Source organism: Megalobrama amblycephala, linkage group LG3, assembly GCF_018812025.1.
Source record: "Megalobrama amblycephala isolate DHTTF-2021 linkage group LG3, ASM1881202v1, whole genome shotgun sequence".
Taxonomy (NCBI): Eukaryota; Metazoa; Chordata; class Actinopteri; order Cypriniformes; family Xenocyprididae; genus Megalobrama; species Megalobrama amblycephala.
The window spans coordinates 8,900,545-8,917,094 of NC_063046.1; the positions used below are offsets into that span (position 1 = coordinate 8,900,545).

The 16,550-nt window shown below is 36.7% G+C and overlaps 1 protein-coding gene across 1 annotated transcript; it reads right to left on the bottom strand.

Moving 5' to 3' along the window:
• Nucleotides 1-3,703: 3,703 nt before the first annotated feature.
• Nucleotides 3,704-16,332, bottom strand: mrps11 (mitochondrial ribosomal protein S11). Its single transcript, XM_048183728.1, has 6 exons — nucleotides 16,153-16,332; nucleotides 14,790-14,900; nucleotides 11,514-11,612; nucleotides 11,010-11,139; nucleotides 9,188-9,253; nucleotides 3,704-3,987 (listed from the first exon to the last, which is right to left on the bottom strand). Exons 1-6 carry the CDS (start codon nucleotides 16,230-16,232, stop codon nucleotides 3,880-3,882), a joined length of 594 nt encoding a protein of 197 aa, XP_048039685.1. The 5' UTR covers nucleotides 16,233-16,332; the 3' UTR covers nucleotides 3,704-3,879.
• Nucleotides 16,333-16,550: the final 218 nt, after the last annotated feature.

Here is a 16,550-nt window from a genome sequence, read left to right on the forward strand (position 1 = left end):
CACAGTTTTATATAAAGCGTACACTTTTAACGGTCGCAAAGTAAATTCAAATGTAGTACCTATTTAGACATTACACAATTTTGGACACAGCACAAGTGTGCCACACAAGTCTTGAAAAGTGAAGTTTCGATCGCCCCCTGGTGGCTGGCTGCAGTGTAGGTCATAAACCCCACCCTCTCCATGTACTCAAATGGGACGCGAGCCAAACTAAAAAATCCAATTACATTTCAATTTTATTTCCAAAGATGGTTTCTGTCATTTTAAAGGTGCCCTAGAACTTCTTTTTAAAAGATGTAATATAAGTCTAAGGTGTCCCCTGAATGTGTCTGTGAAGTTTCAGCTCAAAATACCCCATAGATTTTTTTAAATTCATTTTTTTAACTGCCTATTTTGGGGCATCATTAACTATGCACCGATATATAGGTTGCGGCCCCTTTAATTCTCGTGCTCCCCCTCCCCCGGAGCTCGCGCTTGCCTTGAACAGCATAAACACAGTTTACACAGCTAATATAACCCTCAAAATGGATCTTTACAAAGTGTTCGTCATGCATGCTGCTTGCATACATCGGATTATGTGAGTATAGTATTTATTTGGATGTATTACATTTGATTCTGAATGAGTTTGAGGCTATGCTGCGAGGCTAAAGCTAACATTACACACTGTTGGAGAGATTTATAAAGAATGAAGTTGTGTTTATGAATTATACAGACTGCAAGTGTTTAAAAATGAAAATAGCGACGGCTCTTGTCTCCGTGAATACAGTAATAAACAATGGTAACTTTAACCACATTTAACAGTACATTAGCAACATGCTAACAAAACATTTAGAAAGACAATTTACAAATATCACTAAAAATATCATGTTATCATGGATCATGTCAGTTATTATTGCTCCATCTGCCATTTTTCGCTATTGTTCTTGCTTGCTTACCTAGTCTGATGATTCAGCTGTGCACAGATCCAGACGTCCTGCCCTTGTCTAATGCTTTGATCATGGGCTGGCATATGCAAATATTGGGGGTGTACACCCCGACTGTTACGTAACAGTCAGTGTTATGTTGAGATTCGCCTGTTCTTCGGAGGTCTTTTAAACAAATGAGATTTATATAAGAAGGAGGAAACAATGGAGTTTGAGACTCAGTGCATGTCTTTTCCATGTACTGAACTCTTGTTATTCAACTATGCCAATATAAATTCAATATTTAATTCTAGGGCACCTTTTAAGTAGTTCTCATCATGCAGGCATATGTTCAAGTGTCCCCCCCCATAAGTTTGGTTTTAATTAGTTTTTTTATATAAAAACGGGGTGTAACGTCATGATTGACAGCTGTGCTTGCGATTGAGTCTGTGGAAGTGTGGAGGGGACCTTGATACCGCGGCTCCACCTCACTAATCGGCACTGACCTTTACTAGGATATTTTGTTTCATTTTTCAGTGGAAGGAAGCGGGAACACACTGTCCATCTTTTTTTTTTTCTTTCTTTTGTTTTTTTACAGTCTATGCTAGACTGTAATACGCATGCACCTGATGTCATTTCTTTCACAAATTCATGTTTTTGTAGTTTACACGGAGATGATAATGTTATCGTTTTCAAAAACGTCCACTTTGAAACCAATTTTCAAAAGTTTGCGTTTTCAAGCCCCCAAAATGTCATTGTCATGTAAATGAACGGCCAAAACGCTTAAAAAGTTTCCCGTTTTTAGTTGAAAATGGTGTCCCATGGCTGTAACCGTGTCTTAAACATTGAGGAGGGACCAGTTAGCCTTGAAAGCGGTGGTTAAATTGCAGTCTATGGGGGATAAAAAAACTCGTATTTCATCAAAAATATCTTAATTTGTGTTCCAAAGATGAATAAAGTTCTTACGGGTTTGAAACGACATGAGGGACAGAATTTTCATTTCTGGGTGAACTGTCCCTTTAAGCATAAAGAAACAGAACGGTGAAGGAAATTCTAGGTCTAATTCAAGTTGGGAAATAATCATTTTAACTATTTGTAAATAATATAATTTGCATTAAAATGTGCACACGTGTTTTGTGTGCTTAATATGTTGAAAACGTAAAATGTTTCTTGTCTCGTCGTCACACTCAGTTGACATGTATCAAATGTTTTGCTATTTACATCTTACCCTACATTAAACTGATGCTTCATGCTGGAACTCACGCTCTGCTTCTGTGACCAGTAAACCCCGCCTACTTTTATTTGACTGGCCACCTCAATCATTTTGACAATGACGAGCGCTGTTAGACTGCTGAGGCAGAGCAACCTAAAAATGTTACTTTTAAACCTTTTTGTCCTCCTAACAACATACAGAGTGCTGCGTAATTGAGTGCAGCAGTGCAAGAATTTCAAATATTGGGGGGGATATTTTGGCCATTTCTAATTATTGGAGGGGACTTGTCCCCCTCAATGTCTATGGTGCTTACGGCCCCTGACATGATTAAAAAATGTCTTAATGTATCACTTTTGCTAAGGCCAGGAATACTTTCTCACATAAAAATCAGCCATATTGCAGGCAAACCATTTAACTCTATATTCAATCAACCTTGTTGGCTCTGGTTTCTAATCACTGCCTACAAAATCCCAGCAGGGATACTCAGGTTCCATGTCAGAGCCTCCACCGGATGCACAGGCTATCTGAGGACATCTGAGATGCTCGGCCATCTGGGTTAAACATTGGTAGGAGTCACGCTTTGTCGCTGATGAAACGTGTTTTGTGGTGGCTCTGACGCCTGGTGCGAAAGGAGACTGGGAAAAGGACAGCTGTTGCTGTAGAAGCACAGAAGAACAGTTCCCGCATAAAGCACGAAACATCCAAGAGGTTTTCCACGAGGAACGTTTCCTTTCCTTTGTAAAATCGAATGGAATCCTTCAGATTTCAAACTGTAACACTGAAGCACAGATGTCCAGCAAGCTTATACATCGATAACTTGTCTGAGAATAATTTCCTATTGTCATTTATGTCTTTTTTTCCCCCAGTCCTCGAGCAAAAGCGCGCACTAAAGCAAGTATAAAAGCAGATGTGCGTTGCAGGCCTGACCTTGGTTGCTATGGGTACTAGGGACAGACTTATATTCAACCGCCTGCCTGAGTTCCTGCTAATTGCCGTTGTCACAGCAACGAAGCACCTGATGTAATGGTAGGAAAGGGCAATAATCTTACAAGGGTCCATTTATTTATAGGGAGCGATTCCATCCTGTGCCTGTCAACTTGGAAACGGACTAAGATGAAGTGCTAACATAATCGAACAATAATGTTTATTAAAAAGAAAAGAAAAAAAAAACAAAACACATACATTCGAGAGCACACATAGGGTAATAATTTTGTGCAATTTCCTGCGACAAACAGACACTATAAGAGCCTGTCATATGTTTCTGATTCATCACACAATACAGTGGTCCGAGACCACAAGTGAAAATGTTTCAACCATATTTGTATTGTTTATGATCAGCAAACCAATGATTTTCAAAAACATAACTTAGTATTTGGTTTGTTTTCTTTTTACTTTAATGTCAGCAAAGCTCAAGCTGCACGAACTCCACAAATTCAAAACCTGATGATCCATGTTATGCAGCACGATCACTGTCACTTTGTTTATTTCTTGGTTTAATTTAGATTTTGAATCCCAGGGTTGCATTTTAAATTACTCAGTCATGCATAGCTGAAAGTCGTGCATGTGCTAATAAGAACGAAAGCAGACATGGTGAGTGACATCTTCACACTTTAATTTTTATCAAAAAGGTAAATAACATATTAACAGCACTGCAGCTGCAAAAAACAGTGTTGACCAGAATAATCCTGCATTCAACCTCTCTATTCAGAGCGGATGGTCAATGATAATGACAAACAAGACTTCAGGGTTCAAGGGGTTTCTTCCTCCTCACATCCTTCGTGCTTTGCGAGGGCGACAGCCATTGTGTGGCACTGGGGTGTTGTCGGTGATGGAAACAACCTCTAGTCCTCCCATGGTTAACCCTTTGATGGCAGACTACACACGGGGGAGCAAAATCAATGCAGGACAGGTCAGCTACGAGATACAGTTCACAGAAATACACTCTTTCAATGGAACAGACGCAACTTCAGTGACAAAATTATCCATTGAGTCCTAGTGCTCCTGGACTTTGTACATATGTGAAAGCTGCTGATTTACTGTAGTCAAAAATAAAGTTAGTGTAATATTTCTATTAGGGATGCATAATATATCTGCATTGCATATTGATTTTTCAAAATGCACATTATAATGTTGTGATGGGCTAATTCATCCAAAAATGAAAATTCTGAAGATGAATGAAGGTCTTACGGGTGTGGAGCGACATGAGGGTGAGTAATTAATGACAGAAATTTCATTTTTGGGTGATTAACTAACCCTTTAATTCAATGATTGGTTTAAGCTTTCAGGGTTTTAATATGAATTTAATTAGACAGAATGCTCTAGAGTATTATCAGCTATTTACTGGCCACAACAAGAAAACAAACAAACAATAAAAAAACTACTGGTGAGAACTTCATCATTGGTGCATCCCCTGGTTCCTATCCATCTCCTGTTCAACTATCCCAATCTATTTTTGCTACAACAAGCACAAGTATTTACCTTGGCTTGCCTATTTTGTATTCTGTAATCTATTTTGTCAAATAAGTTAGCACTGCAGTTGGTAGCTTTGCATTAAATTAATTTATGCCCAACCACATCTGCTTAAAGTGTTAGTTCACTCAAAAATGAAAATAATGTCATTAATTACTCACCCTCATGTCATTCCACACCCATAAGACTTTCATTCATCTTCAGAACACAAATTAAGATATTTTTAATGAAATATGAGAGATTTCTGTTCCTCCATTGACAGTCTATGCAACTGACACTTTCAAGCCCAAGAAAGGACGTAAAAATATCATTAAAGTAATCCATGTGACTCCAGTGGTTTAACCTCAATTTAAAGAAGCAACGCAAGTGCTTTGTTTGTGCAAAACGCATAATTTACCACTTTATTTATAAAATATTAATCTCCAATGCGTGTTCACGAGGACACCACGATGCATACGTGTTGTGTTAAGCAGACGTTGTGGCATGGACTAATAGTTGGAGATGAATATTTTTAGGGCTGCCCTAAAAAATTTTATTAGTTGCTAAGTTGCAGGAAAAAAAATCCACAGGAAGTGGTGAAGTAACGCAGTCTGTGACGGACAGATCAGTAACAGCTGGTCTATGTGGTAATTATAGTTACATCCAAATGCTCGCCTATCATTCATCCACCTCAAATATGGCTTATCATCTGAAACATAGTAGTAGTAACAACTTTACATGGCTGCTTGCTCTAACGTTAACTTAGAAAAATGTGTGCGATTCAAGTGTTTGTGCGGAGTGTGAAAGCTGAATAGTAGCGCGCTTACTGCATGACAGCTACCATGGAGGCGCCGGTGCGATCACTTGCACTTAAAATTCTCAGTCATTTTTGGTCATACAGATAAGAGTAATACATCTTTTGAATCTGTGAAGAGTCTACTTGTATTTGTGTGCTTGCAATAACAACAAAACCTTGTGCTTTTGTAAAATAATGAAAGCAAATAGGGTGCGCTTTCTGCCTTCGCTCTCTCTGAACTTCAGCGCAGCAAAAAAAAAAAAAAAAAAAAAAAAAAAAAAAATATATATATATATATATATATATATATATATATATATATATATATTTTTTTTTTTTTAAATAACCGAAACTTTATGTAAACTTGCCAAACAGCTTTAAAAATACATCTATAGAAAGCGAAATGTCTACTTTTAAATATAAACCAATTCAAATGGAAAACAAATATTCTCAGGTTATGTAATCCGTATGAAACGTGCATATAGGTGCGTGCACTACTGCGGAGATGATGAGTCAGCATCGTCAACTTCATCACTGCAGCCGAAAATATAGAAAACACTTTATCAATGAATTATTAAAATGTTAAAGTAATCTCCTGGCTGTTTTTCCATGATGCATTCATAATCATTACTTCTGCCGGTGCACTGTGGCAAACTTTATGTGTGTGTTTGAACGCTGATTAGGCATTAAAGGCTCTTTATTATGATTTATATGGCTTATTAATAAATGTGCGATTAGTCGACTAATGCTTAAAATGAACTACTAGTCAACCAGAAATTTTTTTAGTTTAGTGCAGCCCTAAATATTTTGTAAATAAAGTAGTAAATTGTATTTTTTTTGTGCAAACAAAGCACTCGCGTCGATTCATAAAATTGAGGTTAAACCACTGGAGTCACATGGATTACTTTAATGATGTCTTTACTGCCTTTTTGGGGCTTGAAAGTGGAAGTTGCGTAGCTGTAAATGGAGGGACAGAAAGCTATCAGATTTCATTAAAAATATCTTCATTTGTGTTCTGAATATGAACGAAGGTCTTACGGGTGTGGAACGACATGAGGGAGAGTAATTAATGACAGAATTTTCATTTTTGGGTGAACTAATCCTTTAAATGCAACTTAGTCTGAAAGCTTCTGACTGTGAATAAACTAAGTAAGAGTAATGCAAGTCTTAAAAACCCCATGTTGCCTGCAGCTCTGGAGGGGCTCATTAGATTCTCACCCAGCCTTAATATCCTCCCACCTGGCTCAAAGTAAGAGCATGCAGACCGCCGCTGAGCTCACAGAACTCATAGGTCAGTTTCAGATTATTGATTGAATAGTCAGCACACATAACTGTTGCCTTTGCATATGGGCAAATGCAAAGAATTATAATCACTGCTGCCATTCTACTGAAAGGATCGTGAAAAGAAGCAGGATGAAACACAGGTGGTATAAAATCATACAGTCCACTACATTTTTATATTTTCTTAAAGAGGACCTATTATGCTTTTTTTTTTTTTACATGTTCATCTTTCTTTAGTGTGTAATGTTGCTGTTTGAGAATGAAAAAGTCTGCAAAGTTACAAAGTCCCTCCAGTGGGAGTTATTCTCTATATCAGTGTCACTGTTTCTGAAACTCCCTGAAACGCCTCCAACGTAGTCTTGAGTTTTCTTCCGGGAACGAACACATCACAATATTCCTCATTTACATAAGCTAAATAAATGTGTGTTGTTGCCATGTCCAAGAGACGCTGTTTTTTTCCACTCCGGATCTAATGTATAGTTATGGTAAGGGGCGTGACATTTCTGAAACAGGCTAAAAATGGTTGATCAATAACAACACAATGCTCCAGCCGCCCAATCAGAGCACATTTTGCTTTTCAGAAGGAGGGGCTTCATGGAGCTAAACAGAGCGTTACTGACAGACTGGGAAGAAAGAAGCTTCAACAGTGTCAAATATATTGTAAAATAATGTGTTTTTTGAACATGAAAACCTATTATAGTAGACTCCAAAACACAAAATCAAGACTTTGTAAAAAAGCATAATAGGTCCTCTTTAGGAAAAAGTGACTGCCTGTGCAAAATTCGCTAATATGATGCTTTTCTGTGTCCCTGTGCAGTTGCAAGGGTGTTCACAATTCAAAAGAGTCCTCCACTAAGGTCTCTAGATACGGCTCAGGCCCCTCAATAGATTTTTATGTCAATTTTTTATGGCCCCCAAGCAAAATAGTAAGTCTAAAAGGTAACAGCACACCTCTCCTCAACAAGCCATGTGATTTAAGGCATCACTCGTGTCTGTAGAACAAACAGTGTAGTAACAAGTCTATTTTCTTTTACTACATACATTTGTACCAAGTGTTTTGTTTGTTTGCACCCCTGAACCTGTTTCTATCCATTTGCACATCTGTGCACCTCAAGCTGTGAACAGCACCTCTGAATGTCACTCCGTGCAGCAGCGTTTAACATCACTTACACTGAACCAGTCTTTTGTAGTTTTTTTGTTTATTAGTGGTGTCATCCTCTGGGTTAAGGATCTGAACAAACAAACACCAACAAATTGGATCAAAAACAAATGAAACTTTGTTGAGAAGAGGTGTGCCATTACAATTTTCACTTTGCAGATGATTAACTAGGTGGAGAAAAAAAATCTCATACACATACAATATTGTTCAAAAGTTTGAGGTCATTTTTAAAAAAAGAAATTAATACTTTTATTCAGCTAGGAGGCATTCAATTGATTCAAAGTGACACTAATAGTGTCAGAAAATCTTTCTATTTCGAATACATGCTGCTCTTTTTTATTATCTTGGATGGTTTATGGTTTCCACAAAAAAATATTAAGCAGCACAACGGTTTTCAACAACAATAATAATATTAGGAAAAAGCAGAAAATCAACATATTAGAATGATTTCTGAAGGATCATGTGACACTGAAGACTGCTTTGAAATTCAGCTTTGATCACAGGAATAAATTACAATTTAAAATATATTCAAATAGAAAACAGTTATTTTAAATTGTAATAACATTATATAATATTACTGTTTTACTGTATTTAAAAAAAAAACAAATAAATTCAGCCTTGGTGAGCATAAGAGACTTCTCTCAAAAAAACGTTTAAAAATCATATTGCTCCAAACTTATGAACGATAGAATATATTGAAGGAGGGACACGAGTCTTATCTAAGGACTTTGTCTTATCCAGTAAGCAAAATCGCAGAAAACTTCATAGCAGTGCACTAAAAACTCTCAGAACACATTAGCAGTCACAAAGCAAAGCCCTGTCAATCACCCACAACATCACAATACACAATATATAAAATATAAATGTAAATATCACTATCTTCTTTTTTGTATCAATTATTAATTACACATTTGTTCTCAACAGCTGCTATTTTCTACATTTCTTGCTATTCTTCTCTACTGTGGACATGAATAAGTCGTGAATAACAATCTAGAGATTCTTGGACGCTTGAATTACAAATATTTTAACTATTATTTTGCATTCTTTTACCTTTCACGACTTTGACATTTTTTGGTATTTACTGCAAACTGTGCTGCCACTGAAGTTTTTTAGAGAAAGTAGCGACATAGTTCTCGTCTCACTTGAGAGTGGAGGTAAATTATGATGCAGACAGATATACAGATTCAAGACGGCCTATTTGCATTCAAATGTGCACAGGTTTACTTCAGTTTTCAAACAGTTACAGGCAAATTGTCACAAGAAAGTCTTATTGCAATCAATGGCAAATGTCACAGTAGCTAATATTATATTCCCTGGCAGTTCTCAACTATGATCTAGTTTAATCCATTTTTTGCCGTCAATCTTTATAGGCGTTAAGTAAAGCTACTCACCAAGCGCCCTGGACCGAGTCCTTTCACCAGCACACGGACGTAGTTGACCCCCTTCGCCCTCGCCTTCTGCTCAAGACAAACATACATACATTTAGATCATTTAGCATAACAAAAACTAATAAATCACTGAGGAAACACAAAACTGCAGGAGCCTAGAATCTGAGGTCTGTCCGCAACTACTAATTTAGATCATAATGCTTGTGTCCATACAGCAAATGAATGATCATCAGTGTGAAGTCATATACTGATTATACCGCCTGCTGTGACTCAGGGCTGTCATTAGACTCTTCATGGCACACGCTGATGAAATTACAGACAAGATTTGAAATGTTATTTTCAAATTTTCAAATTTCTCTTGGCCAGCCAGTGTAAACGTCACTGCAACAGGCAATAAATACACTGCTGATATTCTCGAACAAGAACCAATTTATAAAATGAGGATACATTAACACACATAAGAGTTTCATATTTCATTTTGACTGGCCCTGTTTTATATATTACATTACATTTGCTGCATGACTTTAAAATAAATATGTTTGAAATAAAGCAGCAAAACCAGTCCAACACAATCTAAATAAGGGTGTGGTAAAACACTACAAAGAAATGTGCTGCCATCAAGTGGACAACATCTAAATTACAGACTCGTATTGGGACAACACGATGCACAACACCAATTAAACGTATCAATTAATCCTTCTGACTCAAATTTGATGGAAATGTCTGATATATCTCTACTAGACGGTTAAAATGAAAATGCCAGTTGCATAAACAGCCATTGTTTTAAGAAGGAGTCTTAAGAACTAGTATGATTAACTAGGGGTAAATATTTTATGTAACTGACTTATAAAAGTTATGAATAGTCTTAAAGAAAAAAAAACTTGTAAGAATAGTTTTAGCAGTTTATGTGATCGGGCTTCATATGGTTTATGCTTTGATAACTATACTAAACTTTACTTTTATTAAAATGTAGAGCACTCAGGAATGGTCTATCCTGCATCCATGTTCTATGATTTCATTCTTCATATTAAAGGGGACCTATAATGCCCCGTTACAAGATGTAATATAAGTCTCTGGTGTCCCCAGAATGTGTCTGTGAAGTTTCAGCTCAAAATACCCCACAGATCATTTATTATAGCTTGTCAAATTTGCCCCTATTTGGGTGTGAGCAAAAACACGCATTTTTGTGTGTGTCCCTTTAAATGCAAATGAGCTGCTGCTCCCGGCCCACTTTGCAAAAGAGGGCGGAGCCTTACATTGTTCAAACCGGAGTCGACACTGATGGAGAGACTCAGGAAGAAGTTACAACTTTTAGAATGAAACTGGACGTTTCTGAATGGTTAGTGGATAAATTTATGTAGTTGCTGTGGAGTTGATTCAACTCATCCACTAGCATGTGCCGTCATGTTAATCTTTTGTGCAAATCCAGCATTGAATTGACCCTCGTTTGTGAAGCAGTCCGGTGTAAAATGACGGCATGTCAACAACACTCTACTACAACAACTCTTCCTCTTCTCTAAAGCAGCCCAACATGGCCTCGCCCCCTTTGTTGTGTGTTCTCAGGGGCGGGGTTTATATAAATTTTGGGTTTGTGATGTCACTAACCTAGGAAGAAGCTCGTTGTAGTCCCTACCAGCCGTTTGTTGTAGTCCTTAAACAGTGAATTATTTAAAAGAAAATATCTGCCTTTGCATTGAACTTTGAGTGTTGTAACTTTGCAGATGTTGTTTATGCTCAAACAGCAACATTACACACTAACTAAAGTTAAAAAAGTGAATTCATAATCAACCACCCCTTAAAATCTTTATAATTTTGTCCATCATACCGCAGCAGCTGAAATCCCAGCAGTCTGTGCTGCAATAGAAGTGGATTTCTTCACATTCTTGAAGCCCTCTGATCCACACGAGGTCCGGACCATGTACTGGCCAGCGCTATCTGTGACTTGGATATGTGTGCTAGAGCCGGAAATTAAGGATAAAAGAGAGTCAGCAATATGTCACCAGTCTGCAGTTTCCTAGTGTTTTGGAGAGATGGAGGACAAATCACAGGGTGTGAGCACTCAGACATGCATCAGTTATTTGAGTTAGGTAAACATGCAGAATTATGTATAAATAATAATTATAGTGCATACTGCAACTATGAACATCTGTAGCCCTGAGAATACCATAATTTCATGTCACATGTGCATCGAAACTGAACACTTCAACCAACACACTAGATGGATAAATTAACAAGCATAATTAAGAACTGATATAAGTTTCTGGTATAGCACACAGCAACCATTTTCATTGGTCAATCATGACTATTTCATTTTTGTCGGGCAACTTACTTATTATATGTGGCTTTTATGTGTGCGATCGGTAACTCTTCAAACTTCTTACTGTCCCATGTCAGGGAGCTTTCCTGACCCGGAAATGGAGGGAAGAGGCTAAAAGAGGAAGAGAATACAAGCAGTAAACAAACAGTCACAAACATTTTACCATAAAATCTAATACAGAATCCTAAACTACCTACCTACCTACCTACCCACCCAACTAACTAACTAACTAACTAACTAACTAACTAACTAACTAACTAACTAACTAACTAACTAACTAACTAACTAACTAACTAACTAACTAACTAACTAACTAACTAACTAACTAACTAACTAACTAACTACATAACTACCTACCTACCTACCTAGATAACTAACTACCTAACTACATAACTAACTAACTACATAACTAAATACCTACCTAACTACATAACTAACTACCTAACTAACTACATAACTAACTAACTACATAACTACCTACCTACCTACCTACCTAACTAGATAACTAACTACCTACCTAACTACATAACTAACTACATAACTAAATACCTACCTAACTACCTAACTAACTACATAACTACCTACCTACCTACCTACCTACCTAATTAGATAACTAACTACCTACCTAACTACATAACTAACTAACTACATAACTAAATACCTACCTAACTACATAACTAACTAACTAACTAACTACATACATAACTACCTACCTACCTAACTACATAACTAACTACATAACTACCTACCTACCTAACTACATAACTAACTACCTACCTAACTACATAACTAACTAACTAACTAACTACATAACTACCTACCTAACTACATAACTACCTACCTAACTACATAACTAACTAACTACATAACTACCTACCTACCTAACTACATAACTAACTACCTACCTAACTACATAACTAACTAACTAACTAACTACATAACTACCTACCTAACTACATAACTACCTACCTAACTACATAACTACCTACCTACCTAACTACATAACTAACTAACTAACTACATAACTACCTACCTACCTAATTAACTACCTACCTACCTAACTACATAACAACCTACCTACCTAGACATAACTACCTACCTAATTAACTACATACCTAACTACATAACTACCTACCTAACTGCATAACTACCTACCTACCTATCGACCTGGGGTGTGTTTCCCGAACAACGATGTAACTCGCTGCTGAACTAGCATAGTACGATGCATCGTTGAACAAATCAACTAGCTAGTTACGCCTGTTTCCCGAAACCGTATTGTCGTAAACTTGTCGTTCAACCACGTTGGTGAATGACGTCATGCTGGTGGTGAGTAATAACTTATTTAAATGAATCCGTTTGAGATCAAATTAATGCTAGAATTTATGCTATAAATTACGGACATGGCATTAGAGGACTAATTCTCATTTTCCTCAGTTATTTTGCTTTATTTCCAGATTAAATCAAATGCTTGTTCTTACGTACCAGAGCACGTATGCATATGCGCACTTTCCAAAAACGGTACTTTAAATCTCTTGACAAACTAAAATATATAAATTACATTTGTATATATTCGAAATAAAAGATATACATTGTACTTAATGTCAGCTTGCTTATTTTGCTCAAGATAAGGATTTATTAAGTCCACATGTCATAAAAACAGGAAACTATGCTTCTAACCACAGCTCGAGAGCTGTCGTTCCAACCACACAAGTTTGCGATGCAGTTTGCAAATGTTCGTTTGAACTATGGTTTCGGGAAACACCAAATCGTTGAACTATGTAAGTAATGACCGAACTTGCGATGTTAGTTGGCTAACGATGCTTTTGGGAAACGCACCCCTGCCTAACTACCTACCTAACAACATAACTACCTACCTAACTACCAACCTACCTACCTACATACATAACTACCTACCTACCAACATAACTACCTTCCTAACTAACTAAATAACTACCTACCTACATAACTACCTACCTAACTACATAACTGCCTACTTACCTAACTAAATAACTACCTACCTAACTGCATAACTACCTATCTACCTACCTACCTAACTACATAACTGCCAACCTATCTATCTACCTAACTAACTAAATAACTACCTAACTGCATAACTACCTATCTACCTACCTACCTAACTACATAACTGCCTACCTATCTATCTACCTAACTAACTAAATAACTACCTACCTACCTAACTAAATAACTACCTAACAACATAACTACCTACCTAACTACCTAACTGCTTACCTAACTACATAACTACCTACCTAACAACATACCTACCTAACTAACTACCAACCTACCTACCTAACAACATAACTACCTACCTAACTAACTACCAACCTACCTACCTAACAACAAAACTACCTACCTAACAACATAACTACCTACCTAACAACATAACTACCTACCTAACAACATACCTACCTAACTAACTACCAACCTACCTACCTAACAACATAACTACCTACCTAACTAACTACCAACCTACCTACCTAACAACAAAACTACCTACCTAACAACATAACTACCTACCTAACAACATAACTACCTACCTAACTACCAACCTACCTACCTAACAAAACTACCTACCTAACAACATAACTACCTACCTAACTAACTACCAACCTACCTACCTAACAACAAAACTACCTACCTAACAACATAACTACCTACCTAACAACATAACTACCTAACTGTCTGTCTGTCTACAGTGTCCGGAGGGTATATTTGTTTTAATGGCCCTACAAGTTGGATTTAACTATCAAAATATGAGGTTAATAATTTATATTTCTTAAATATTTTAAATATGAGGGAAGAACAAAACACTACACTTGGTTAAGGTATTTATCTGACAAAATCATTTAGCAAACTACAGTTACAGGTTTTATATTACTATGCAAAAAAATGCAAAGAAAAACTATAAGCTCACAGTAAAAGCATACACTGACTACAATATAATCAGTTATTAATATTTCGTAGGTTCCGTCTTGTTTTTGCACGCATTCACAGCCTGGCAAAAAATTATGTCCACACAATTTGGCATGTTTGATTGCATTATTACAATTAAAACTATTGACTCTAAGCAAAACTACATAATATGCATACAAAATCTTTAACAATATTTGAATATAGATGCTTAATATGTCTGTGCAAACCATGATAAACTACAAATACAATTCAAATGTCATTCAAAAATCATAAGACCTGACAAAAAAGGTTTGTGAGCCCCAGGGTTAAAGCGAAATTTGAAAGCAGATGTGGCTGTCAGTGTTTCTATCATACTCTTTAAGTCGTTTTCCTGGTGCTGATGGGCTCTTGGTTTCCACGGCATCAGACTCTTGTAATCGGATGGCGCTGCATGACAGCGGACGCTGAAGCCCCACATTTCCTCCACTGCAGGAGAAAACAACCAATTAGATCCCTTAATAACAAAATATGTCCAGAGTGTGCAGAGCTGGAATCCAGACAAAAGGTGACGAAGTCATCAAAACTGTTTCAGTGTTATTATCGAAAATAATAGTAAAGAGTGAGTATGTGTGTCCACTGTTACTGATAGTGAATATGGTACTAGGAGGTACTTAAAAAAAATATCACTTTATAATCATGTTAGATGTCAAAAAACACAATACTAGCATAGTACGTCCAAGAAATGGTACAGGGAATACATATTCACTATTAACTTCGACTTTTGCCTCAGTAAACTCTTAATTTACTGCTTATTAAAGGTGATAAAGAGGATCTTTTCGTCGACTGAGACACCAGACTGTTACTGAGTTTTTGAAATGAGCGCATGCGTAAGAACAACCCCCCTTCCTTTCGAGGGAACGCCACCCAAAATTTGTGCACAAGTATTGGAACACAAGTGTTTACCACCGGCATTCGCTGTATCGTGTTAGTGGATTCATTATGTCGGACTCACCGCAGGTAACTCATAATCTGCAGTTGTTACTCCTGTCTCCGGACAAAAATATTGCATGCAGCGCCTGTGGAGTGTGGAAAGTTACTGGAGCGCGCAGCCGCGCTCGTCTCTCACAAGGAACGTCATGGCAGTGATTGACAACCAGAGGGCCAATAGTTTACACGATGATTGCGTAAACGATTGGCTGATGTTTTTAAGGCCCTACCTCGTGCACAGATGATGTATATTAATATTATTCCTTTCAGTGCACCTAATAAATAGTCTTTTATCAGTTAGTAAAGACAGTTTCAAGTAATATTGCAAAAACGTATAAAACAAAACATCCTTTTTAGCACCTTTAATAGTTAGTATATATGGTCATGCAGAATAAGGCATTAATATGTGCTTTATAAGTACTAATAAACAGTCAATATGCAAGCTAATAAGCAAATAGTTAAAAGTGAGAATTGTTCCCCATACTAAAGTGTTACCAAATAAATAAATACATAAAAATTACCATGGCACTATATTCAAAAAATGGTATGACTGTAGTATATGTTCTTAATGATAACACCATGATACCATAAACAAAATCCAGGGTAATATCATGGCAACATTTAAGACAGTGTATGCAATATTAAAAAAAGTAACTTAAATATAGCAATATCATAGAGAATATTTGTCTATTACACAAATAAACAACACTTTATCAGATGTGTTGCTTTTACAATCACATAAACTACTTACATTAAACGCCCAGATGAATTTAAGCCCTCAAAAAGCTGCTGGCACGAGCCTCGAATGAGTCTGTATAACCTGTGATACATAATGTGTGTTTTAAATCATGCAGTTTATTCACGAACACACACATGCATGACTTTAGGTTGCTTTGCGGACATTGAGGGTCGCGTAGTGTGTGTGTAATGGGAACGTCACAATCATCCTACTTTTCAGAGGGGTGTTTTACTTACAGTTTAGACGTTAAAGTATCAAATGCGATTTTAAACGAAGTAAAGTATTTTGTATTATGTTGAGTCAATAATATAACTGATAAATGAATTATAGTATTTTATCTTGTTATTTGTGAATACCGCCAAACGTTTGTTCTCCAAAATCTCTTCCCCCTATTTTCAAAAAAATGGTCA

Excerpts from the sequence above, each read along its gene's own strand:
- mrps11 (XM_048183728.1), bottom strand. The coding sequence starts at position 16,232 with ATGTATCACAGGTTATACAGACTCATTCGAGGCTCGTGCCAGCAGCTT. Across the intron at positions 11,140-11,513 it reads ATAAAAGCCACATATAATAA|CACACATATCCAAGTCACAG; the intron begins GTAAGTTGCCCG and ends TTCCGGCTCTAG. Across the intron at positions 9,254-11,009 it reads CTGGGATTTCAGCTGCTGCG|AAGGCGAGGGCGAAGGGGGT; the intron begins GTATGATGGACA and ends TGTCTTGAGCAG.